The 26,840-nt window shown below is 37.7% G+C and overlaps 1 protein-coding gene across 1 annotated transcript; it reads right to left on the bottom strand.

The window, feature by feature from the left end:
• Positions 1–7,182: 7,182 nt before the first annotated feature.
• LOC143631735 (mannan endo-1,4-beta-mannosidase 5-like) lies at positions 7,183–8,896 on the bottom strand. Its single transcript, XM_077100397.1, has 6 exons — positions 8,528–8,896; positions 8,385–8,444; positions 8,250–8,315; positions 8,045–8,167; positions 7,751–7,953; positions 7,183–7,651 (listed from the first exon to the last, which is right to left on the bottom strand). Exons 1-6 carry the CDS (start codon positions 8,894–8,896, stop codon positions 7,183–7,185), a joined length of 1,290 nt encoding a protein of 429 aa, XP_076956512.1.
• Positions 8,897–26,840: the final 17,944 nt, after the last annotated feature.

Genomic DNA, 26,840 nt, shown 5'->3' with positions numbered 1-26,840 from the left:
TGAGGGACAAGCAGGCTTAGTTCATGGAAACGCGTCGCGTACTCGCGCGCTTCGCCACTGTACTGCTATAGATTCCAAAATTCTTCCTCCAGGCGCTTAACTTCGTTGGGAGGGCAGAATTCTCGCGTCAGAATTTCCTTGAATTCCTCCCATGTCATGCTAGAAGCAGCTTCTGCGCCACGCGCATGAGCTACTCCATTCCACCATGTAAGCGCTCTAGATTCCAGGACACTGAAGCATATAGGGTTCGTCTGTCTGAGGGGCATTGGGTATGGAGGAAAGTGTTTTCAATCTTCTCGAGCCATTGGAGCATCACGGTGGCTCCTTCAAGACCTGTGAACTTTGGAGGGTTACCCGCGTTAAAGGACTTAATGTTATAACTGGAGGTATTGTTTTGGCTCAAGACTTGGGCTATCGCGGCGGCCATTTCCTGGGAACGTTGCTGTCTACGCATGCGCGAGGCTTCTCTTCTCTGAAATCGGCGAGATAGCGGAGGCATTCTAAAAAAGTTTTAATTTTGTTAATATCTTGGTTTTAGCGCAAAGTTAATCTTATAAAGCTTGGTTTCGCGGAGTCAGTTACTGTCAAAAAAAAAATAAATGACCCTAAATGCAGACTTAATAAAGGTAACAAATTCGAATCAAGAATCGACAATTCATGTATCACCATGACTTTCCGAATTCCCAATTTAAAATATACGAGCAAACGAGTATTGGAGATTGACGATTCATGTATCACCATGACTTTTCAATCCTCAATATAAAATATACAAGAAAATGAGTATTGGAGGTTGACAATTCATGTATCACCATGACTTTTCAAGTCTCCAACCTCAGAACATAATCGTAAATGGAAATTGAAAATCAACTATTCATGTATCACCATGACTTTTCGGATTTTCAAATCCAACAAACGAATATGCAAGAAAAATCAATAAAAATCGAAATTCAGCAAAAATCGAAATATCGCGAAATAAATCATAAAATCATATACTGCGCAAGCGCGAGCATATTCATAAATAACGAGTAATTAACAATAAGCATGCAAACATGAGATTTCTCTCATGCGCGAGAAGGGACTCTTAGGTATTCTAGGCCGTTACGTCTAACCACCTATCCTAAAGTCAACGAGCTCTGATACCAATCTGTAACACCCGACCAAAGGCGGATTATACATCGGGGCGCCACATATTGTTTCATTACTCGTGACACTATTGGGTGTCAATATTTAATAAATAGATTCATTCGCGCACGCGCAAAGTAGACAGAAGATAACATAAAGCAACATAAATCAATATATTATAAATCATAATAATCGAACAGCAATAACTTGTCTTGATACATTTTAATCTAGGTCCAAAATAAAGAAAACTTCCTACGTGTCCACAAGCTCCAAAACAGCTACTGCAACCCTGAACATGTGTTAAAATAAAACGTCAAACACTTGCGTGTTGGTGAGAAATCAAGTTTAATACAATACATAGGTAACAATAAATCTGCGCGCAACACGTGTATGTCTGGTGTTTAACAAGGGTGTAATCAGATTGTGATCAAGCCTAAATAGATCATAGCTCATAGTTCATAGTTCAATCCGTGCTCCCAATTGAGCACAAAAACGAGAAAACATCTGTGCAAGTGTAAAACAAAGAAAACCGTAAACGATAGGTCTCCCGTGTTCATCTAATGGATCCATGAAAACTTCGGAATAGGCCGAACAAAGCGGTTAATGATACACACATACAAATAAACAGCCAAGTAAACGTCCTCAACACATGGGATACTGCGCGACTAAAGTTCATAAACAAGTTTAAGACTCTAAGTTTGTATGAACACATGAACATCCCAAAACATTAAAAATAAAAAGGGATTAGGTACGAGATTACTCACTTGATAAACGATGGGTGTAAGATAAAGCAAGAACCAACTTTAAACAAGCACAAGTTAACCTATAATTAAAGATTATTGTTTTAATGATTTGATTTAAGTCTTGATTATAAGTTAGCATAATTAATAAGTAACTTAAACAAATTATTATATATATATATATTACCGGAAGAGCAGGGCAGAACAGGGAGGAAGACGGAGGCAGAGAGGAAGACGGCAGAGAGAGCCAGGAGCAAGAGAGAACAGGAGAGATTAAGTGTTTTGTGTGTGTAGTGTTAGGAAAATAACATTATTATTTATAGAGAAACCCTAGGGAACACAATCCCTAGAAAAGGGGAAAAGATCTCAAAAAGTAAAAGATTCCAAAAGCAAAAGATATCAAAAGATATGGTAGCAGGGAAAAAGAGAAAAAGCTGACAGGTTAACAGTAAAAAGCATGGGCGGGTCAGATAAAGGTACTGGTCAAGCATGGAAAAGCAGATCTCAAAAGATAATGTCAGTCACTTTTTCTACCAACCAATGGGGTTGGTGCGCATGCTGCGCCGAAAGTAACTTTTCAGACATAAGATAGGTTAGGTCAACAACACAGGAGATAAGACAACACAAAAGCAAACGGCTAGATTTAACAGAAGAAAACTCAAAGGGTTTAGCGCGAGAAGGCTAAGGCGCGCCGCGGGAAGAATCACATTTCTCAGCGCGCCGCGGGAGGAACTACAATTCCTAGCGCGCCGCGGGAAGAACTATAATTCCTTAGCGCGTCGCGGGAAGAACTATCGTTCTTAGCGCGCTGCGAGAAGAGCTACAAATCCTTAGCGCGTCGCGGGAAGAACTATCGTTCTTAGCGCGCTGCGAGAAGAATTACAATTCTTAACGCGCTGCGAGAAGAGTTCGTCTCGCGTATCGCTGGAACAGATGGTCTTCACGCAGGCTTCCTTGAAAGGAGTCTGGCGCGTGGAGCTGCGCAGACAACCTTAGGCGGGAAGAAACAAAGGACAAGGAGAGGAGAAAAAGAAGGAAACAAGGCTTAAGGGAGGGACGGCGACAAGAGAGAGAAGGCGGAGAGAAGAAGAGGGACGGGACGGAGGAAAGGAAAAGAGAGGAAGAGGCGGGAAGGAAAATATATATTATTATTAAAAGTAAAATATAAGTATAAATAAATATTAAATAAAAGAAAAAGATCGGGTCAGAGAAACGGGTACCTGGGTCGGGTCGGATCGGGTCAGATGTCACAGAGAACGTGTTTCAAATTCACAGGGTCAGTTACTTTTCAATCGATCGGAATGTAGTTACAAAGGCAAGTCGTATGATTAATCCGGTAGCTGAGGTAAGGGTTGGACGAATTCACAGGGGCGTGGAAGAGGCCATGAAACTGGAGGTCAAGACCGAGACGATGAGGACCAAGATGGTTGCGAAAGCCGAGGTGGTCAAGATCGTGGGCCAAGTCATAAGGGACAAAGAAGAACCAATGATCGTCAAAGGGGAAGAAAGGATAGATTACAGGTTCAGTGTTACCGTTGTGATGAGTTTGGTCACTTTGAGACTGTATGCTCGGAACGTATGAAGAAAAAGGAAGAATATAATTTGAACAAAGTTGATGATTTTGATCCATCTTTATTTATGATTAAAGATAATCAAAAGACGGTTTTACTGAATGAAGATGGTGTGATTCCAAAGCATTTCGAAACTGAGCTGATGGAGAAAGATGTTTGGTATCTCGAAAACGGAGCATCGAATCACATGACTGGTAATAAAGCGTACTTTTATGAATTGAATGAACAAGAAACGGGAACGGTGAAGTTCGGAGATGAATCTTGTATTGATATCCTGGGAAAAGGGTTGGTCTTAATTGAAGGGAAAACGGGGGCGCAACGCCTGTTGACCGATGTCTACTACATCCCGAGCCTAATCATAAGTCTTGGTCAAGCAACAGAAGGTGGATGCGAGATTCACATGAAACACGATTTGCTAACCATTAAAGATGATACATGTAAGCTTTTGATGAAGGTGACAAGGACCAAGGACTGATTATACAAGATTAGCCTCAAGATAGCAAGTCCCGGTAAACGAGCTAGCATTGGAGTGAAGAATTTTGCAGGTCGGGATCTTCAAAGTGTTGAACTGAAAGAAGACAAGCCGGTTACGAGTCAGATTCCAATCAAAGATTCAAGTTCCAAAATTCAAAGTCCAAAGAAAAGTGTTCAAGAACTTAAACGCGTGGTCAAGGAAGAGATTCAAGCACAAGGGAAGGTGTCTAATGATCAAACGAAGCAAGTGTTACTTTAAGCTATGGAGCCCAAAGAACATTGCAAGAGATCAAGAAAAGCCTAGGGAGAATCAAGAGAATGATGACAAGCGTGAAGTTGAAGGCCCACCAATTTCGAGTAGGAAATTAGCGGGTGCGTCGGAGGAGTCGGATACAACAATTGAGGGGGTGGTTGTTGGCTCAATTGTTGTTTGGCCTAAGTGTAAAGCCCAGCCCAAGAATTATTAGGGTTTATTATATTTGGTAATGTCTTAGCTAGCAAGTTTGGTTAGTCTATATAAACTGAGTTATGGTTAGACATTAGAATAAGAAGTTGATGCAACCGAGTTAGGGTTTCTCAAGAGTCAAACCGAGTTAGGGTTTGAGGGTTTGTAATCAGTTTTTTGAGTGAGATTTTCTGATTTATATAAACGAGAGTTATTTGTTTATTCATGTTGATTATCGATCTGGGACTTGAGTATCATTAGAGGATTTTGCATGCCATAAATAATAAATAAATAAATAGAAATTTATATCATTTAGTTTACTCATAACGTTATATCTTATACATATAAAGACACATTGACGTCTTTTAATTCAAAATTCATAATGTATGGGGTAGGTTTGTAAACGAGTAAAATGTTCAGTAACTAATTCGTGAATCATTTGATGAAGAGTTTTTTTATGTTCCTTTATCTAATAAACAAATGAAGATGAACAAAAAGTTTGTGCTTATTTAATTAAACGAACGAACATGAACACATGTTTCGCTCGTTTATTTATGTTTGTAAATGTTCGTTTATTTATGTCCATTCATGTTTGTTTGCAAATTAATAGAAAATAATATTTGTTCATATTTGTTCATTTATGTTTATTTAAATGTGTTCATTTATGTCTTTGCGTTCATTTATTTTTGTTCAATTATGTTAGTGAACGATTCATTTAGATTTTAAATGAACGAACAAGAACATGTTCATTTTTTAAACAAACGATTATGAACACAAATAATTATCCGATTAAATGTTCGTGTTTGCTTAAAATTAAATAAACAAACACGAATGTACCATTACTCATATTTGTTCGGTTCATTTATGGACTAGATGGGGTTAGCAAAGTTCCATTTTAATTCCGGGTCATAAATGGAGTTACCTTTGTCACATAGTATAGTCGTTCGATATAGATTGGTGCAAAATCCATAATAAATTAATATAGGCGGTGTTATAAAAATATAGGTTGCGTAGACTTTGTTATTGGTATGCTAGGACTGGGCTTCTTTGGGCCCAATTCAATATGGGATTCGTGAACCTTTAAATAGGCTAGAATGGAAAACTCATACGTATCTACAAGACTACAACAAACCTTCACTAATCGGCATATGAGCGTAGGTGTACAAAGAATCAGTTTGGAACCGGTTAACCAAAAACCGAACCGGTTCGTTTCTTAAACCGGTTTCTACCAAACTGGTCCCCAAACGGAACCAAATTGCCAGTTCGTATAACGGTTTGGGTATTTTTCAATCAAACCGGTTTAAAACCGACCCAAACCGTTCTGGATAAGTTAGGTTACTTCTGTGCTTAAACTGGCTTCTAAACCGAACAAGTTTGATCCAAACCAGTTTGTAATTTGCAAAAACCAAACAAGTTTGGTTTTAAAACGGGTTCGGTTTGTAAAAAAACTGCTTTTGTACACCTCTAATCAGCACTATATCGTATTTCAAATTTTTCTTAAAAACCTCACTTTTTTCCATAAGTACACAACAACATCCCCCCCACCACCAAACCTCATCAAATAATATTAGAATAATATAATATACATATACATGCCAATATATATACGTTGGTTATGACAGTAGGGCTAGGGCCCCACCTTTTACCCCTAAGTGGTTTGGATGAATTGCAAACAAACTTTTAGCCCACAGCAAGGCAATTCCATGCCAGTCTTGTGTCTTGTCCACTAGAATCCATATCATCCACATCTTTGAAGGTTAGTTTTACCACATTCATTAGCATATTTAAAATAGAAAATGAACATACTCTTTATCTCACAGGATCATCAGTTAATAATAAAATAATGATATTTATAAATAAATTAAATCATTCTGCGATGAATTTCCGACACACAGTTTAACTAATCTAGAAAAATACATATTGCATAGCTAATGCGTCGCAAATCACTAGAACACATCTTTTTTGACGCATTTGTGACAAAAACGTGTATTTTATTAAGTTTAATTAAAATGTGCATAGTATAATAATTTATTATTAATTCATGTTATTTATAGTTATATATGTTTTGCTATTCCCTTTTTTTACAAATAGTACAGGGAAAGTTACGGCTTTATGTTTTGTCTTAGATTCGTAGCAAAATTTGAAGAAATTTAGGATTTACATTTGGTCTAGCCTTTGAGGATAAACAGGCAGCCCAAGCCTTTTAGCAGCTTCGAAATGTGAGAACTTCGTAGTCCAAGATGACTTTGGAGTATATTTTTTTTTTCGAATGACGAATTTCATTTTTAATTGTTGTCGTATGTGGGCTCGCTCAAAACCTCCCAACCTAAGCTGTTGCTTTGCCTTTGCAATGAACCATTAACCCATTAATAATTTTTGTGTATAATTAGGTCCAAATGTAAAAACACAATCAGTGCCCAAATGAATAATTAAGGTCTAGATAGAGCAAAATAACTTCCAACCCCCAACCTGAATATTTATCGTAGAATAATATGATTCTAGGCTTCTAGCCGTAGCAAATTTGAGTTGTTATCAAGTTGTCCTTTTGAAAGTTTTATACTTTTAAATTTCCACTGGGTATACAGATTATATTTTGGCATAACATTTACAAAACATACACGTATATATCCAATTATAGGTTTCTTAACAAATGGTAAGTTTATTAAATTGTAAAACTTGTAATTAGTGCCCCCGTTACCGAGAAAAACCACAATATGTAATTAATCACGGGGAACATGTGTGACTTTCACCCAAATAATAAGTAACAATGACGAATAAAGATCATAAATGAATCTTGGATTCGGCAGACTCTCAAGGTCCAAGGACTTCTCTAATTTCTCAAGCCTTTTCGATGACGAAGGTTTGCCACAGATGAAGGACCTCTAACTTGTTCAAACTCAACTTCAGGAGCATGATTTATAGCAACATGATTTTGAGGTCCATGTGTTAACAAGTGTGAAAGAGTGCCCATGGCATGAGATTGCTGCGAAATGATGCCATCAGTGGACGGGTTTTCCGACAAGATAATTCCGTATCCATCATCGTAGGAACTCATCCCATCCGCCAAGAGCTGCCACACTAAACCACCACCAACCGTCCCTCCACTCTTTGCCTCCATATAAATGTTTCTATAAACGGCATTCATATACGAATCTCTTTTGTTAATGTTGATGTTATAATCTGGATCTTTGCCTGCTTTTCCAAACTCGGCTATCACCAATGGCTTCTTCAGGACCGTTCTTGAATCTTCGTAGTGACTTGACATCCATTGTTGCATAAATGCCAGTTGTAAATCCTCACTTTGTGCAGACAACTTGCAGTAAAGTAAGACATAACGTAAATTTACCCTCTCTCTATCGCATATATGGATAGTTATCAATTGTATATTAATTAACTACCATTGATCTGGATAGGCATGTATTGTGGCGAAATCGATTTCCTTAACAAGATTGCTGCTGATGAAATCAGTTCCAACTTGGTAACCAGGGTTCATTTGTTTTCTTTCGGGCGTTGTGTCTCCATAAAACCCTTCCATCCCAACCTCCAACAAATGACGCGAATCCAATGATTTAACAAACACAGCCATTTCTTGAACCCAATCCTAAACAAAAACATAAGTTCAAATTCATATATTGATTCTTCGTATGTATTTAACCATTCACGCAACTAAAATAACTACAATATTCACTCACATTAACCATTCGTCTCGAGTAATCTACTTGGCAACGGGGCTCGTTTATGAGTTCCCATGCCATGATTGTAGTGTCTTCACTGTAAGGGATTTTAGTGATTGTATTGATTCTTGTAATAACTCTCTGTAGTCATAGTTAAATATATAAGTCACTACAAAAACATATTTGGATTTTTTATCAAACATAAACTTTAATTTATTCTTACTTCAACATGGCTCTTGTAATACCCTTTGACTGTAGGGTTTGTGTAGAAATCATCATCGCTAATGTTCTGAACAACCGAGCTTCTAGCCCAGTCAACATATTATGGTCTCCCTCCGAAGTCTTTGTAATTGTTAACGAAACTTAATATCAACCGAAGACCGTATTTTCTTGCTTCCGCGACCACGAAATCCAATCCCTGTATATGGATTAAAATCCACATCTTTCATTAGTAAAAAAGTTTTTCTATACTATGCTAACAAAATAAAAGATGATCGGTACCTGAAATACACGTTCATTGTATACTCCTGGTGAAATTTGTAAAGCTTTATCATCAGCACCATCTGCGAAAGCCCATGCGCGACACACCGAAAGACCAGCATCTGCAGCGTCATGTAGGACTTGGCTTACTTTGTTTCTCTCACTCGGATCGGTGGCTACATTCATCATCCAGTATGCATTAAACCCATTAAATAGAAAAGGCGTTCCGTTGATAGCAAAGTTAGCTCCATTGATTTGAACAAAGCCAGCTTCTTCACCCACGTTAACTTTAGCTTCACAGATGCATGAACCAAAAAGAGACAAGCATAGAATAGAAGCAAGAGCAATAACACTTTGGGAAAGATAACTAGCTTTGATGTGAGTAGCCATTGTTGTTGTTGATGTAGGATTTGAATGCATGAGATGTTCGGAAACGATGGTATTTATAATTGGGTTTGGATAAGGAAGTTTGCTAAATATAGAAGTAAAAGATGTTGGAAGAAACTGAAGAGAGCACAACTGAGCCGGCCGTATTTTGCTTGAAGATGGCCACTATGGTGTTTATAATAAATAAATAAATAAAAATATAGAATTTATGGGACACGCAAAGTAACCAACATAGGGTTATGGAGCGTTAGAATTTAGATCTTTTAAGTTAGGTCAGATGTGAATTTTGCTGTTTGTTTACTTTGATAGCAGACCATACTCGTGTGCTTAATTTTGAGGCTTCTAAAGGAGTTTTGTTGGATAACAAGGGTGACTGAAGTAGAGATTATGCAATATCGAGTACCTAACATTGTTTACGTTCAACAAATTAGTTTACTTTTGGTTTTTAACTATACTTTATATTGATTATTGATTATTAGGTTAGAATCTCATGCATTACACGAGTTGAATTTAGAACTTACTATAGTGGTTGTAATAAAAAGTACCCCCTATGCGACAAGAAAGTAACTAACATTGCAACATTGGTGTGTGGATCGTTAGATTTCTTTTATCTGCTTTTGAGGTTAACTAAATTTATGTTCATGTGACCTAGCTATAGGAGTACTAGTTATCCTAGGATTATCACCATTATTTTAGTATCTATAATTTGTAGGTATTAAACTTCTGTTTTTGAACGGAGATGGGGTCTTGGAAGATCCCGGCGAAAGTGGAAGTTGCCAAAAAAAAAAAGACATTATTCAATCAATATTTTCTGAAATCTGAAGTATGCTGTGTTGATTTAGAATCTTCGGATCATTTGCTTTTTTCTTGTAAAGTTTGCAAAAGGAAATTTGGCAACGGGTGATGCAGTTAAACTACAGTTACCATTGATGCAAAACTCTATTGGCACTAAGGCGTATAGGAAAGGAGGCTCGAGTATTAGCTCCTGTCATTGTGCTATCTATAAAGGATAATTAGTGACCAAAGAAGACGACTTAGTCACTTAATTGTCACAAAAGAAGTTTGGGCTAAAAACGGAATCCCTTTACCGTTCGACGGCTCAAAATGACGCTTAGGGTTAACATATATGAAAGCTATTAATTTCATGTTTAATAACTCTTCTTTGTATAATAACTCCAAAAAAATATATTTTATCATAAATCCAACATAACATATTTGATTTAATTATATTGAATACATAAAGGGGATGTTTGTTAGTTTTCTTTGTTTGTTTTTAAACAACGTTTGGAAATATGTTGGGTGCCACGATCTAATTTGTCACACACCCACGTTTTATAATTTGTTTAATTTATTTCAGTTTGATAATTAGTAGTGGGTAGTTTCTATTTTGTTTTGTAAGCTACTAAATTGTAGGGAATGTTCAAGGTTAATTACGAATGGAAAATGATTTCAACAATCAAATTCTCTTCCAAAAATATATGATTTCTAATATGGTTTTTATCTATTTTCTTTTGACCATTTGATTAACAATTAAGTTCATAACAAAATATCCCTAATACTCGAATGAGACTTTTTGAGACGGGATGCCAACGATCCATACTGATTTTGATGCTTCATGTTTGAAGAAACCAGGAATACCATCAATGAGGAAATCAACCAGTTTGGGATAACCTCATTAAATCATATTTTTAACATGAGACCTTAGAGATTCTAAAATTTAACCATCACTCACATACTGTCACTAGACCAGAAGGCTAATTGTAAGATGCTTGTTAGCTTATCGGTACGTTTGATTTAAAGTGCTACATGATTGGTTGAAGAAACACATAAACTTATTAGTTTTTTTTATTTTTATTTCTAAAATAAGAAAATGAATGACTCTAATGTCAAGTTTTCCAAACAATACGTTTGATGTATTATGGGTGAATTTGAATGTTAGGGCACGTTTCCTCTTTTCACTTGTGCATTTGATAACTGCCATTTGCCTAGATTGCACATCCATTCAAAAGAGAAAAGTAAGTGCTTTTTGTTTGCAAAATTTAATGAAATTTAATGGTACTCAAAACTGAATTCAATTTCTTGTTATGTTTAGTTGAATATTTTGTTGGAAACTTGGAATTTAAACCCATTTACGTTTAGGTTAAATACTTGCTTGAGTTTCTTCATATGCGGCAGGTAACAAATGCACAAGTGAGAAAGTCGAAACTGTAAGAATAAATATATGAATATATATATTTATATATGATCATCATTATCATTTATATAATAATAGATCAAAATAATTAAATTATATCTTATTATTATATTTGATAGGTAATTATTGATGGATCATATTACACTTTCTTACTAATCAAGTGTTTCCCCTTAGGTGTATATATATATGGAGAGACTTATTAACATCATAACAAAAACCTTAAACCTCACATAAGAATTTCATGACCCCTTTTCTCTCCATATTTTCGGTTTCTCAAGAGCCCTAATCCCCATCACTAATATACATTCTAAAGGGGAACTCGACCAAGCTGACAATTATGTCGTCTGGATCATTCTCATCAGTCGTGGCTTCTCTCTCTGCTATAATATGTATGCTTTAGTTATAGGTTTATCATAATATTCATGTTTTCCAATAACAACGTGAAGAACTGATCAACATGTGTTATCAGAGATATGTTGATTAATCAGTCTTTATGTTTTCCCTAAATCTGGATCTAAACCGGAAGACATGAACTAAAATTTGATAAACCCTAATTCTACTTTTTATTATCATTAAATTTTTGAACTTATTGAAATTTGGTTGTATATAAACTGTTTAAAAATCTTATAACCAATTTCACATTAAAAACCTGTTAAAAACTTTATGGTTTTTCGGTGGTGTTCTTCGTGTTCATCATGGGTTTTTCGAAAATATTACATATTTTGGTTAAAATTCGGATTATGATTGTATTTTTCCTAAAATAATTGAATAAACAAATCTCCAAAGATTTTTTAAATTTTGAATAATTATTAAGAATATAAATTTTAAAATTAAACAAATATTGGAGATAAAATTAATCTTTAAGAATTTGAACCAAAATATTATTACCTTAAATAATTTGGATTTTAGTGCTTACCGAAATCTTGGTCAAACCAAGATCTCCTAACATCGAAATCTCAAAAAAACTGAGATTTCATCAAAACTAAAATCTCATTAATTTCATCAAAACCGAAATCTCATTAAAACCGAGATCTCATTAAAAACCGCAAACCCAATAAAAACCAAAAACTCAATTGTTAACCGAGAACTCATAATTTTCGAGATTTAATAAAACCGAAAACACAAAATTAATTGGTTTGCTATTAATTAATTAATTTTTTGTAAGACACTTAAAATATAAATATATATTAGTTAATTTTACAAAACATAGAAAGGCTTAAACTTGAATAAATTGTTGATGTAAACATCTGCCCAAAGGTGACGCATTACATCTAACAAATCCTTTAAGTCTTAATACAAGCCAATGTTAGTTTAGCCTAACATGATTTAAATGTATCGCTTCTGCCCAAAGGTGATGCGTTACATTTAAATCAAGTAAAACTAACTCGTGCATAATTAAAATGATTGTTTCACCTATGCCCAAAGGTGATGTGTTACAATTGTTTTGTACATATACTTAAATAAAATTTAATTATTCCTAAAGGTGATTTATTTTTTTATTTAAGTAGAACTTTTAATTAATATAGTCTATTAGTTTAATGTTAATAATAGACATATTACATCTTCAATATATAATGATCCTCACATTAATGATCCTTCATTAATCTAATGATCATAAAATTTAATCTGTCATACTTTAATATCCATTACATTATTCACTATAATTTTCTTCCTAGAAATCATTGTCATTCAAATCATCCACTCTAATCTCAAACCCAATATGTTTTGTTTCATAAAAAAGTTTCATTAATTTTTAGCTCTTCTTAGTTTTTTTAATTATCCCTCAAGACATGACCATCATGCTGCTCCTAATAATAGTATAATATAGAAGAAACCTAGAGCATAATAAATGGGATGAGTCAAACATATTGTCTCTTATGATAATTAATAAACCCATGCTATCAAATAGAGTTATTTTAGATTTCATTTTCCCTAAAACTAATCTAATATCTAGAAAATAATCAAAATAACTCCTAAGATGCATGCATCCCTTCTAAATTCTAACAATAAGGTTAAATAGCATTACTGAATACATCATAATAGATAGTATCATGACCCGTAAAATTAAGGGCTCACACATGAAAATAAGTATAATTTTTTCAGTGCATTATATACTAATTTTTCAGTAGTACAATTTGATGTCTTAAGAATCAACTATACACTCAAAAGTACCAAAGGAAAATGAGTGTGTTAATCAGCAACATATGTACAAGAAAAGAAATGTCTGGTACTAGAATTAAGTTGTTATTAAACTCACTACCATTAAATAAAACCTAAAAGATGATAATTCTAAGGTTCATGGACAAATACAAATATTACTTTCAGCTTTAAGTTCTCTAAGGAGAAGCCTCACTGCAAATATATGCCATTATACTAGGCATAAGAAATGAGACTATCCATAATTTAAAAGAACAACTGGCTGAAATAAATAGTCACATATTCATGATAGTTAAGTCTGCTAATTCTACATGATAGGTTGATTCTAGTTCTGTATATGTTTCCTTACCAAAAATCAAAGAATAACTAACGTGAGTGTTGGTGACAAAATTAAATGTTCAGGTTATCATAAACCATAATAAACTGTTCTAGTTATGCTTTAGGATACCTTATAAATTCTGGTAGTTAATCAGAATTTAGTATAAATACTTAAGCTACGTTATGACAGTTGTGAGGTTTGCATAGCCAACATAAAGTCACTCTTACATTAAATTCTCATCTTATTTTTTTTATCAATATCTGGGTAGAAACATTTATAAGATAGAACTAGATGATGCTATATACTTTCACTAACTCTTGTTATCATTTTTTTTAACAAAAGACAAATGAGATCTAAAATTTCATCCATTAAAACTAAAATTCATGAGAATATTCATGGCATGGTTAATAAGGATGATTCTTCATCTAATCTCATTCTCAGTGATTGTAACTCATATGCTATAAATATTATTTGACTTAACGAATACGTATGGGTGTGTCAAAAGTTATATTTCACTGACACTCGTGGAATTATTCAGAAATGCAATATTCAGACATAATTCATTTATCATTTAAAGACTATTTACTTATATCTAATCTGACTTCTATGGTCCACGGTTTTAAAGAGATCCATTCATATATACTTAATATGATTTCTTCTAAATATGTCCCTAAGTTTCTTATGGCATATGGACATTAAAGAAATCAAACCAAGTCCAATATATGAATGAAATGTTCCTGCGTCACGTACATCATTGAAACTTCTCATGTAGCTTTCCAAGAGATTCAAGGATCAGTGGGGTCATTAAGTGTCTTAATCATAACTTGCAAGATTTACGAGGGGTAGGGAGTAAAAACTTGATATTAACTCAATTACATCTCTTGTACAAGACATTGCTCCATCACAACACTGATTCATCATAACTTATCTCCTTATAATTCAATACTACTCTTACAGGAAGTTTCATTGTAACTTAAATGTGCGCATATTCAGATTTCTTACTGAAATAATCCTCACCAGGAGAAACTGCAACAACTTATATTATTAACTTGTTTCTCTATTAAAATCTATTGTTCGAAGAATGTAAGAATAAATATATAGATATGTATATTTATATATAACCATCATTATCATTTATGTAATAATAGATCAAAATAATTAAATTATACCTTATTATTATATTAGCTAGGTAATTGTTGATGGACCATATTACCCTTTCTTGCTAATCAATGATTTCCCCTTAGGTGTATATAAATATATGGAGAAACTTATTAACATTATAACAAAAACCTTAAACCTCACATAAGAATTTCGTGCCCCCTTTTCTCTCCATATTTTCGGTGTCTCAAGAACCCTAATCCCCATCACTAATATACATCCTAAAGGGGAACTCGACCAAGCTGACAATCATGTCGTCTGGATCATTCTCATCAGCTGTGGCTTCTCTCTCTGCTGTAACAGGTATGCTTTAGTTATAAACTTATCATAATATTCATGTTTTCCATTAACAACGTGAAAAACTGATCAAAAGAAAGGTACCTAACATGTAAATTGAGGCATAACACATCTCCCGCGTTATTTGGAAAACTCCACAATTCACATGTCATCCATTTTCTATTTTTAGAAATGAAAGAACAAAATAAGTTTACGCTTTTCTTCTGCTCACGTTTCACTTTTCAACTAGCAACGTATTGATTAACTAACAACGACCCCTTTATGTATTCGATATAATACGGAATTATTACACAAATAAGATTTATTATACAGATTATAGTTAACAGCTTTCATATTTTAAATGAGCCGCTGAACAGCAAACCAGACTAGCAACAACTCCATTTGCGATATTTAAGTGACTAAAAACATCATTTTTTTCACCAAATGCCCGATTAGTCTGTTGTTTAAGAAAACAAAGATAATATTTCAGTAAATTATCAATTTCATTCATACCAACAAATCTGAATACTATGTTGTTTCAATTGAACTCCCAAATATTAATTTAGTTTCCACTAAAAGCATCAGCTCAACAGCTACTATTACTACTATATATATATAATAGAACTTTTGTGCCGTAACTGCTTTATTGGGCCACATGGCAGCACCGTATTGGTTTGTAATTTTTGTTTCTTGTTTTTTATTTCATTTACCATAACGAACGTAATGACAACTGACCAAATGCCATTTTTTTTGTTTTAGTTCTAGTAGCATAACAAACCTTACGGAAACCGATCGCGCGTTGACTCGCCACCTCAACGGCGTGGCCGTCAACACTCGGGCTTTACCAACGCGCAAGTTTACCAACCCAATAGATATTGTTTTAAATAATTATTTTTTATATGTTATTTTCTATGTTAATTCGACGAATTAATTTTTTGAGTTTTGACGCTCAAATTTTACTAATGGTTTCTATACCGTAACAAATGTAACCGATATTTATCCAATTCGAGTTGATTCACCGTTGTAACGCTCGAGTTTTACTAGCTGTCCAGACGTAACGCGTCGGTTAAAAAAAACTAGTTAAGAATATTTATTAAATTCAGCTATCAAAACATTAAAAATAACATTTATTCATCTGGACAATAAAATATAGCAGACTTCACGAGTGAAATATAAAAAATCCCAATTCAACATGTTAAAAATATGCATACATGTGTACTTATTCTACTTTTTAATTTTATAATCCTTGTTCTAATTATTTCTTTTATTTGGTTTATGGGCTTGTATTTGATCTTGTGTCTGGGCTCATGGGTGGGCTTATAAGTCAGGGCTTATGGGTGCGTATCTAACTCGTTCTCTTCGTTAACATTCGGGTATTCCTCTTCAAGCTACGCTTCTTTCACTATTGGGTACTCCACATCTATGTATCCATTTTGGAAAGCTCCATTATCTAGTTTGGAAAGTTTGATGGGTTCAAATAAACTTTTCTTGCTTGCGGGTTCTTTCTAGGGTTTAAAACCCGTACAACTCAATTTCATATTTTGTTATTATTGCAATATGTTCTTAGGGTTTTATCCCATTTATTTGCTTCATCTTATAATTTGTGTACATGGTTTAGTTTTGATTATTGGCCGTTTAAAACCCTTTGATTATCTGTTTATAACTTGGTATCAGAGCATATGCGCTCCTAAATGACAGGGCCGGCCCAAGTGCCTTGTTGGGCCAAACAAGGGCTTTGATAAAGGCCTCCAATTTTCATTAAAAAATGTTTAATATATTAGGTTTTTAGAATCAGCCGATGCTGGGCAATTTTGACAGCGAAATTTCTCAAGCGGACTCGATTACTTAATTCAATTGTGTTGACTTTTGTGGTTGGTAATTAGTTTTAGCAGTTTTTATTTTTTTTAATATGTTAATTGCTAATTTAATACCAAATTTTGCCATAATTAGTAATTAAAACCCAATTTATCATATGCTACATGTTATTTGTTTCTTAGAATTTTAGTTGAGCATTACACATTATAGCTTTGAGTTGAATACTTAAATATTATTGCTAACAACCGAATGCCAAATCAAAAGCTAGAAATGTAAATTTATGAAAATATTGTTTACACACAAGATATAACTTAAAACAAAATATTTTTTTAACTCCTTCAACCATAAACGTGTTAGTTTATTGTTGTCGGTATGACGGTCTCTAACCCGAGTAAAGGATGAGAGTTTATATAAAAAAAAGTTTTGAAAAAGCCTCCAACTTGATAGCTAGCTTGAGGCCTCTTAAAACCTTAGGCCATCACTGCTAAATGGACGGTTTCTTTTTTCAATAACAAACCTTGCTGATCGAGTGGTGGTTCACCAGTGTTCTTTGTTTCCAATTAGGTGATATGTTTCATATTCAATTGGTTGTACTCAAGATTGATGAACAATGGTTGAGTTTGTTCTAACTATCAGAGAATTTGACGTGGAAGAAGAATTCTCGAGTTAAGCTAGAGAGAATGATTTACTTCAAAAACTAACTATTACAACTGTACAACTGATATTAATACAGCTACAATCTTTAACACCCTAACTACTAAGGGGGTGTTTGGGTGAGCTTTTAAAAATGCTTTCTTGCTTATTTGCTTTTTTAAAAGCAAAAACAACTTTTGAAAAGCTCAAATTTGAAGTTTTTAGAGGAGCTTTGTCAAATACATTTTGCTTTTCAACAAGCAAACAAGCAAATAAGCAAGTTTTAAAAGCTCACCCAAACACCCCCTAAGTCTGTTTATTTATATTAAGCCTCTGTTAAGTTTGACTTTGACTCTTGTTATATGATGTTGACCATTACTAACACATATCATTAGGCCTGTTAGTTCTTATTATATTTATTATTTTCGATGGCCTGCTGGTTGTATTTCGTGAAGTTTGAGGCTGTTTAAAACTTTAAATTGCTCTGCCAATTCAATTTTTATTCTAGGTTTAATCAAGTAAACATAAGTGGTCACAAACCTAGCTAGTAAAAATGAGTCGCCGGAAAATCGGTCACAGTTTATATTAATAAAAAATGAAGATAAGTTCCGGTCACAAAAATGTCACCACTTTTCAAAAACTGAAAATGGTTGAAAACTAATCGCGATAACAGTTGCAGAAAATATAAAAATACTAATAATAAAGCATTCACGCAGGAGCACTTACATCCATTAAAAGCAATACTTTAATACCAAACCTCTAAAGTCTTTTAATGATATTTTTAGCTTATATTATTATTAGTCATTGTTGGTAGAAGATTTGAATGTATGATCTTGTACGAGATATTGTTGGGAAACGAAAGTATTTATAATCGATTTTAGATAAGGAAGTTTACTAAATATAGAAGTAAAAGATATTGGAAGAGAGCAGAAATTGAGACGTATTGCTAGAAGATGAACAACATGGTGGTTATTATATAATGCAGAAATAAATAAATAAATAATTTGTGGGACAAGCAAATAACTAACATTGTGGTATGGAGCGTCAGATTTTGGATTCGTTTACTTTAGTTTTGTATTTTATTATTTATCTTATTTGATTACGTTCATATGTATGAACTATAAGTGTTGCAGTATCCAAAGTCCCGGGTTTTGGGGAATAATTCTGATTTAGGAAAGCTAAACGAAACATTAATTAACGTGTCTTATTAAAAAGGGCCTCCTCTGACAGGTGCGCTATAGAAACTTCTGGTCTAGGTACTAAACAGGTTGTATTCACAAGTTGAAAGATCGAGTCTACGCAACCATCTAAATCTTAAGTGATACACACAAACTCGAACATGACTCATGTGGTGGCTAAGGAGAGTGAAATAAAGCAATGGACCCTTACTTTCTAGGACACTCAAATTTTAAAAAGCAATAAATTATATATATGTAATTTTGATTTTAAGATTGTTTGGTGATAAGGTTTTTGGTCTATAGCTACACATATGCAAGCATAAATAACATGGAAATCACATAATTGAAAATAATTTTTCTTATGAAAATGACCTCAATTTTATTATGTGTTTTAGGCCCCAATAAGATTAAGACGGTCAGTTTAACTTGAGAACTTTCAAAATGATTTTTTTTCTATATTACTACTAAAAAGTTTTAAGTTAATTACTATAGACTAACAAATTTCTATGAAATATTACGCTTAAAATACATTTGACACTCATTTACCCTGTAACTTTAAAGATTTTGCATATACATAAATCTTAATGAAAGCCTAAGATTGGTACAAGATTAATCTTGGACCCATTGTGAATGTTAGTACTCTTAACGCATATAATAGTTTAACGATACAACATTACTATAAGTACGCATACCAAATCTGCTCAGGTAATGCCAATTCGTGTCAGCTGTAGGCATATGTAAAACCTATGAGTGGCCGAACAATCAGATGCTTGCCTTGTAAAGTAGGATGAAACAGGTATATATAAAGAGCGTTTAGATATTGTTAGCGGTACGATTATGATGTTGGGAACTTTGATAATCTCTTAATCAAATAAAAGGTGTCTGTTAACCATGTTTATCAGCTAGCGCTCCACTCACATATTTGTTTTAAAAAGCGTTATTTTAAGTTAGTCAATAATCGTAAGGCGTCATGAAGTATAAGAACATTGAACGGATTGTAGCTCCTAGACTTACTAAACCTTGTAGCACACACTTTCTTTTAAGAAGAATCTCTATTTCAACAAATTAGGATAAAAAAATGTATTTAATAACAATACTGAAGAGGTATGTACCCGCCTCAACACCAATCAAGGCGGGTCAACCCACAAGATAAAGACATTATGAAGGCACAAAGCCAAAACCTAGGCGCATGGCGCATACAAAACATGCTCAGGCATCATATGCTCGCGCATCACATATGCGCGCGGCGCATCAACGCGCGGCGCATATCACATGCTCTTGCACATCACATATGCTCGCGCGTCGCATATGCGCGCGGCGCACCATCGCGCGGCGCATATCACACGCTCGTGCATATCACACCTGCGCATGAAATATCTGCGCGTGAGAATAAAAAGAAGACTTCGCGCATCCTCAGGATGGGCGCATATCACACGTGCATATAATCAACCTCGTCCTTATCCAAATCAGGGTTAGGGCAACCTTGATTGTGCACGTCAGACAATCTTCTAGAAGGCATCTTTTTAAGGAGTAAGAATATGCTGATGTTGACAGCTGCCAAATGAAAGGTCGACAACTCAGCATGACACATGGGCTACCACATAATTACAACCAACGAGAAAGCGCCAGGTGTCCCAGAGGACACATGGCGCAGTGCGGTTGGAGGAGGCCAACGAGGCTGAGCCCAACCAGTGGAAACCCTAGCACTATAAATACAGCATCAACTCCACTTTGATGGACATTCATTCACACTCAATCATTGACAGTTACAAGCAGTGATATCACATTCAATCACATTGAATTATATTCACTCACAGTCAGTTACAGAAAAACACACAGTCACATCATCAAGGGTATTCAGCGATTTAGCAATACCCTTGAGATTCACTTACATACAACATTATTATCTTCTCCAAAAGATACTGATTCTCACGCCGGAGGGTTACCCCAAAGAGGACCCCTCTGTCCCTTTCTGAGGGGTAAGTAACGGCGCTGTTCTTTTTGTAGGTGGAAGAACTCGGATCCAGAAGAACCATCGGTGAAATAGTTTAATCACACCCGAGGAAAGTAGATCTGCTACCAGTGAGTAGATCCACGTTTCTTCATTGGCGCCATCCACTGTTACAAACGGCAATCAGATCTCATCCAGATCTAAAAAATTCAATCACCATGGTTTCTGGAGTTCGTAACGTTGATCAAGCTCTGGAGGATATTGAACGTGAGGGTGTTAACGACGGACAGCAGGTTCTGAGGGTTCCGCGTGATTCTACGCGTACCACCAGCAACCGTCCCTTCGTCACAACCCCTCACGGCCAGACTGAAACTCCTCCAGACGATCGCACGTTACAAAATATGGCCGGCGCGAAGCTGAAGGGACCAATGGGTCCAGAAGATGAAGCAGACGATCCGAATGAATGGCTCATAAATGAGCAGCGGCGTCTGATGGAAAAGTACACTGAAATGATCAAACAGAAGAAGCTAGCCGACCAAACACAAAGGCAAGCGATGGAGAAGCAGCCCACAAAAAGGCCGCGCGCGCCGGAAGAAGGGCATTCTGTTCACACTGCACACACAGAGTTCAGTGATGAAGAGGTGCATAGCATGAGAAAGACAAGGGATACTCATGCAGGAGGCTCGCAGCTCCGCGCGCCTGTGAACATGGCGCCAGGAGCCAGAGCAGATCCGGATCTGCACATGCCATACAGCCCACCGGTCAGAGGGCAAGTGGACGTAACCACACCCTACAGACCAGCCATCCTGGTAAAACACTCAAAGTTTACTGCGCGCATCGCGCAGGCTCCCATCCAGCACAAGACCAAGATGCCAAGTGGTCTGGGGAAATATGATGGCACGACAGATCCAGATGACTTTTTGCAAGGTTTCTATAACACGGGAAACCTAGAGAGCTGGACGATGCCAACATGGTGTCATATGTTTGCCCGCTGCCTCACAGGCGCAGCGCGAGTATGGTTCGAGAGCTTGCCGACAGGGCAAATTGATGGCTTCGAGGAACTATTAGAAAAGTTCCAGGCCCACTTCGTACAGCAGCGCAGGCACACGCGCGATCCTGATGACATCATGCACTGCATCCGCAGGAATGATGAAACGATTGAAGATTACATCACTCGTTTCAATCAGGAGTCCCTGGCAATCGGGGGCATAACTGAGCAGCTACTGCGCGTGGCCTTTATACAAGGCGCGCGCAGTGATCAGTTACGACGAGCTCTCGTAAGCAAAGATGGTATGCCCACCACGTGGGCCAAGTTAATGGAGGCATCGCGAGTTTTCGCGAGAAATGAGAAACAGATTGCCCAAGATAGGGCAAGAGAAAGAGCGCACCAGGCTGAATCACCGCGCAGCAAAGAGAAGAGGGCCAAACAGAACTCTGTATGGTCCAGGTTGCAGCCAACAAGTTTTTCTTCCGCGGAAAAACAAGCGCAACCAAACTCACCCCAGCCCCAAAAGGATGCTCGTAAACACGGGGAGGGTGATAAGAGGGAGGGCGGCAGAGATCCTAGCAGACCTCTGCCAAGAATATGGACTCCCATCACTAAAACACCTTCACAGGTGTTAAGTACTGAGAATGTCCAATTCAAGCCTCCCAAGCAACTACACTACAAGGGGCCGCAAAATAGTGGTAAATATTGTGAATTTCACAGGTCCCCGGGCCACAACACCGACGCATGCCATCATTTAAAGGATGCGATCGAGAAGGATGTAAAGTCTGGCAGGCTGGCTCACTTGGTAAAAAACCAAAGAATAGAAGATGAGCAACCGGAGGGAGCCTCTGCCAGCAAGAAGTACAAAAGAATCTGTGTGGCTGAGGGGGGACGACAAGGGCAGACGTCAAGAAAGAGAAGCGCGCAAATTCACGGAGATTGGCGCGAGCAGCAAGTCATCTTCCCAAGAATCAGGGGAGGCCCTTCAATAAGCAGTCCTCTCGTCATTACCACACACATTGCTCATTACGAAGTGTCAAAGGTCCTGGTGGACACTGGAAGCGAATCTGACATTATGTATGAGCAGTGTTTCAGAAAGTTAGACCCGGCAGACCAAGCTCGGCTCGAAATTGTGAACGCACCAATCTGTGGTGTCTCAAATGAAATCATACATCCCCTAGGCCAGATTCAGTTTGAACTAACTATGGGGGATGATGAGCACAAGCGAGCCGAAGTGGTCAACTTCTTGGTCTTGCCCACCACGTCATGCCACAATATGATCCTGGGTAGGGGAACAATTGCCCAATTTAATGCTGTACCATCGCCAGCGCACGGCGCATTGGGGATCCCTACACCAACAGGCGTAGCATTTGTTTACCGCGATCATTTGTGCGCAGTGACAACCACGCCGCGGGAAGGGAGAATAAAACTTCCAACGGCGGACAATGCGCCAGAGAAGTGGATTTTAAACCCAAAATTCCCCGACCAAACGGTCACAATTGGCGCTACCATTTCAGACGACACCAGATTGAGAGTGAAAAGGTTGCTCACAAAATACATGACGGTCTTCGCGTGGCAACACTCCGATATGACTGGGGTCCCGCGAGACTTGGCGCAACACTCTCTTAACACGTTCAAGTCGGTGGAGCCAATTGCTCAGAAGAAGAGAATCATGGGGGATGAAAAGGCGAAGGCCATGAATGAGCAAGTTGAGGACTTGTTGCGCGCAAACATTATCCGCCCGATCCGATACCAGACGTGGGTAGCCAATCCTGTGATGGTAAAGAAAAGCAACGGGTCATGGAGGATGTGTATTGACTTCAAGGACCTCAACAAAGCATGTCCGAAAGACTGTTACCCACTACCAAACATCGACGCAAAGGTGGACTCCGTGGCGCCATTCAAGCTCAAATGTTTCCTGGATGCCTACAAAGGCTATCACCAGATTCAAATGGCACCACAGGATGAAGACAAGACGGCCTTCAGAACCAACAAGGGTGTTTTTTGTTACACAAAAATGCCCTTTGGTTTAAAGAATGCGGGCGCCACCTATCAGAGACTTATGGATTCTGTTTTCAATGAACAAATCGGAAGGAATCTAGAAGTCTACGTTGATGATTTGGTGATAAAGAGCAGGGAGGAGAGACAAATGCTCAACGACATCGAGGAAACTCTTCAGCGCCTAACGGAAGTTAACATGAAGCTCAACCCGAGCAAATGTACTTTCGGCGCGGAAGAGGGGAAATTTCTTGGTGTAATGGTCACTAAGGATGGTTTCAAGGTGAATCCTGAGAAGGTGGAAGCCATCCTTGACATGCCTTCACCAGCCACCATGAAAGAGGTTCAGAAGCTGAATGGTAGATTGGTGTCAATCAACAGGTTCCTAGCGAACCACGCCAGCAAATCTACTCCATTCGTTAACACCTTGAGGAATTGTTTGAAGAAGAGCCAATTCAAGTGGACGCCTGAGGCTGAGCAAGCTTTCAATGAGATAAAAGAATGTCTCATAAAGCTGCCCGCGCTCACAGCTCCACTTCCTGGCGAAACCCTTACATTGTACTTGTCAGCTGGAGATCGCGCCATTGGCGCAGTATTATTGGTGGATCGCAAGGGGATCCAAACGCCAATATACTATGTGAGTCGAGTGCTCACAGACCCTGAGACGCGCTATTCCATCATGGAAAAGTTAGTTTTGTCGCTAACACACGCGTCGCGCAAGCTCCATAGATACTTCAATGGTCATCCTATTGAAGTACTGACTGGTTACAACATCCAGCAAGTCTTGCGACGTCCCGCGCTCTCCGGAAGGCTGACAAAGTGGGCGCTGGAATTAGGTGAACACACGATCACTTATAAGCCCCGTCCAGCAATAAAGGGTCAAGTTTTGGCGGATTTCATCACGGAAATCCCAGAGGGACAGATTCAAGAAGCTCAGCGCGAGGTAGACCCTCCGCGAGCAAATGATGAAGAAGATGTTTGGAGGCTATTCACTGATGGAGCCTCCAACAGCGAAGGGTCTGGCGCAGGTCTCAAACTGGTAGACCCTGATAATCATGAATATACTTATGCTATCAGGTTGGACTTCAAGAGTACCAACAATGAGGCTGAGTATGAAGCCCTGCTGGCTGGTCTGCGCATCGCGCGCAAGTTTGGGGTTAAAAGACTAGAGGCGCATGTTGATTCTTACTTGGTAGCTGCTCAGGTCAACGGCCTATATGACGCCAAGGAGAACACAATGCCTCTGTATCTAGAGCAGGCAAAAAAGCTCGTTGAGCAGTTTGACTTCTTCAGAATCATACACATCTCGCGAAGCGAAAACAAGTCCGCAGACGCGTTGAGTAAAATGGCATCAACTAATTTTGATCACTTTGGCAAAGATGTCAGGGTGGAAATAATGAGCAGCCCGTCAGTGCAAACGCAATCGGTCCTGGTAATTCATACAACTCCTTCATCCTGGATAACTCCAATAATGGAATTCCTGAAAGAGGGGAAGTTACCGGATGATCGCGCACAGGCGAGAAAGATAAGACACAAGGCGCAGAACTATGAACTGCTTGATGGTACAGTGTACCGGCGCTCTTATCTTGGACCGCTCATGAAATGCCTGGATGCGGAAGAAGCAAGCTATGTGATTAGGGAGATTCATGAGGGAATCTGTGGAATTCACGCTGGTCCGCGCATGGTGGTTGCCAAGGCGATGAGCTCAGGCTACTATTGGCCAGGCATGTACTTGGATGCGCTAAAAGAAATCCAAAAATGCAAGGCATGTCAGAGCTACGCGCCAAACACCATGCGTCCAAAAAACAACTTGATTCCAGTCACCTCAGCATGGCCTTTTCACAAATGGGCCATTGATATTGTGGGGCCCCTGCCGCAAGCGCAAGGCCGAGTGAAATTTTTGGTAGTGGCGATAGACTATTTCACAAAATGGGTTGAAGCTAAGCCACTAGCAAAAATCACAGCTGAGGCGATGAAGCAATTTATCTGGAGCCACATCATTTGCCGTTTTGGCCTTCCTATGGAAATTGTGAGCGACAATGGCAAACAATTCACTGACAGGAAGATGTCAAGCTGGCTCAAAGAATTGCACATCAACCAAATCTTCACGTCCGTTTACCATCCTCAAGGGAATGGCCAAGTGGAGCGCGCGAATCAAAGTTTACTAAATGGGCTGAAGAAAAGATTGGAGGGAGAATCCCATTCTTGGGTCGAAGAGTTACCTAATGTCTTGTGGGCGCACAGGACATTAAGCAAAACTAGCAATGGCGAATCCCCGTTCAGCCTAACCTATGGGACAGAGGCTATGATCCCAGCGGAAATTGGATGCCCATCCCATAGGGTACTCATGATGAGCAAAACTGATAACGACCGCGAAAGAAGATTAGATCTTAACTTGCTTGAAGGGCGCAGAGAAGCGGCTATCATTAATGAAGCCAGATACAAGAAAAAGCTGGAAAAATATTATAATCAGCGCGTTAAAGAGTGCCACTTCAAGAAAAATGATTTTGTCCTTCGAAACAATGAAGCTAGTCGCGCAATACCCCCAGGAAAAATGTCCCCCAATTGGGAGGGACCTTATCAAATTTCAGAAGACCTGGGGAAAGGCGCGTATGCTTTAAAAGATTTGAACGGAAAAAAGATACCGCGCGCGTGGAACGCGGCACAGCTTAGAAAATGCTTCATGTAAAAAGTTCAAATTTGTAATCAAGGCTTTTAAGCCATCATTAATGATGATTCGCGCTATCTTTCAATATTTGTCGCGCTATCTTTCAATATTGGTTCTATTACCTTTGCATACATGTTTCACACTTCCTTTATTAAATTGGAACAATATGACAACATTATATTGACTTCAAGACAAAATAAAGCGAAGTAAAACATACATGCGCGAGCCTTAGCTCAAACGCGTTAACGAGTCTTAACTCTAAAACGTCAGGGCCTTAGCCCAAAATTACGAGCCTTAGCTCAAGCACGTTAATGAGTCTTAACTCTAAAATCGTCAGGGCCTTAGCCCAAAACAAAGAGCCTTAGCTCAAAACACTCACATACATCCATCTTACACCCCGCGCAGCCTGATCATAAAAATCCTTAAACAAAACTAAGGCAAAGTACATGCCATATCATGTTAAGGTCTCAGGTCGAGGCCGCGCGCGGAACCATAGTGGATATCTGAGTAACACAAGCTGACATGTAATGGCTAAACTCATACTTCCATACCGCGTGACACCAGCGCGTGAAAAAGAAATAACGAAAAATTAGCGCGCATGTCAGCATGAGC

This window comes from Bidens hawaiensis, unplaced genomic scaffold (assembly GCF_021521415.1).
Source record: "Bidens hawaiensis isolate Kalapana, Puna unplaced genomic scaffold, B.hawaiensis_p1.1 tig00006251_1, whole genome shotgun sequence".
Lineage (NCBI taxonomy): Eukaryota > Viridiplantae > Streptophyta > Magnoliopsida > Asterales > Asteraceae > Bidens > Bidens hawaiensis.
Note: the sequence above shows the minus strand (reverse complement) of the source record. Positions and strands in the feature narration are given on the sequence as shown.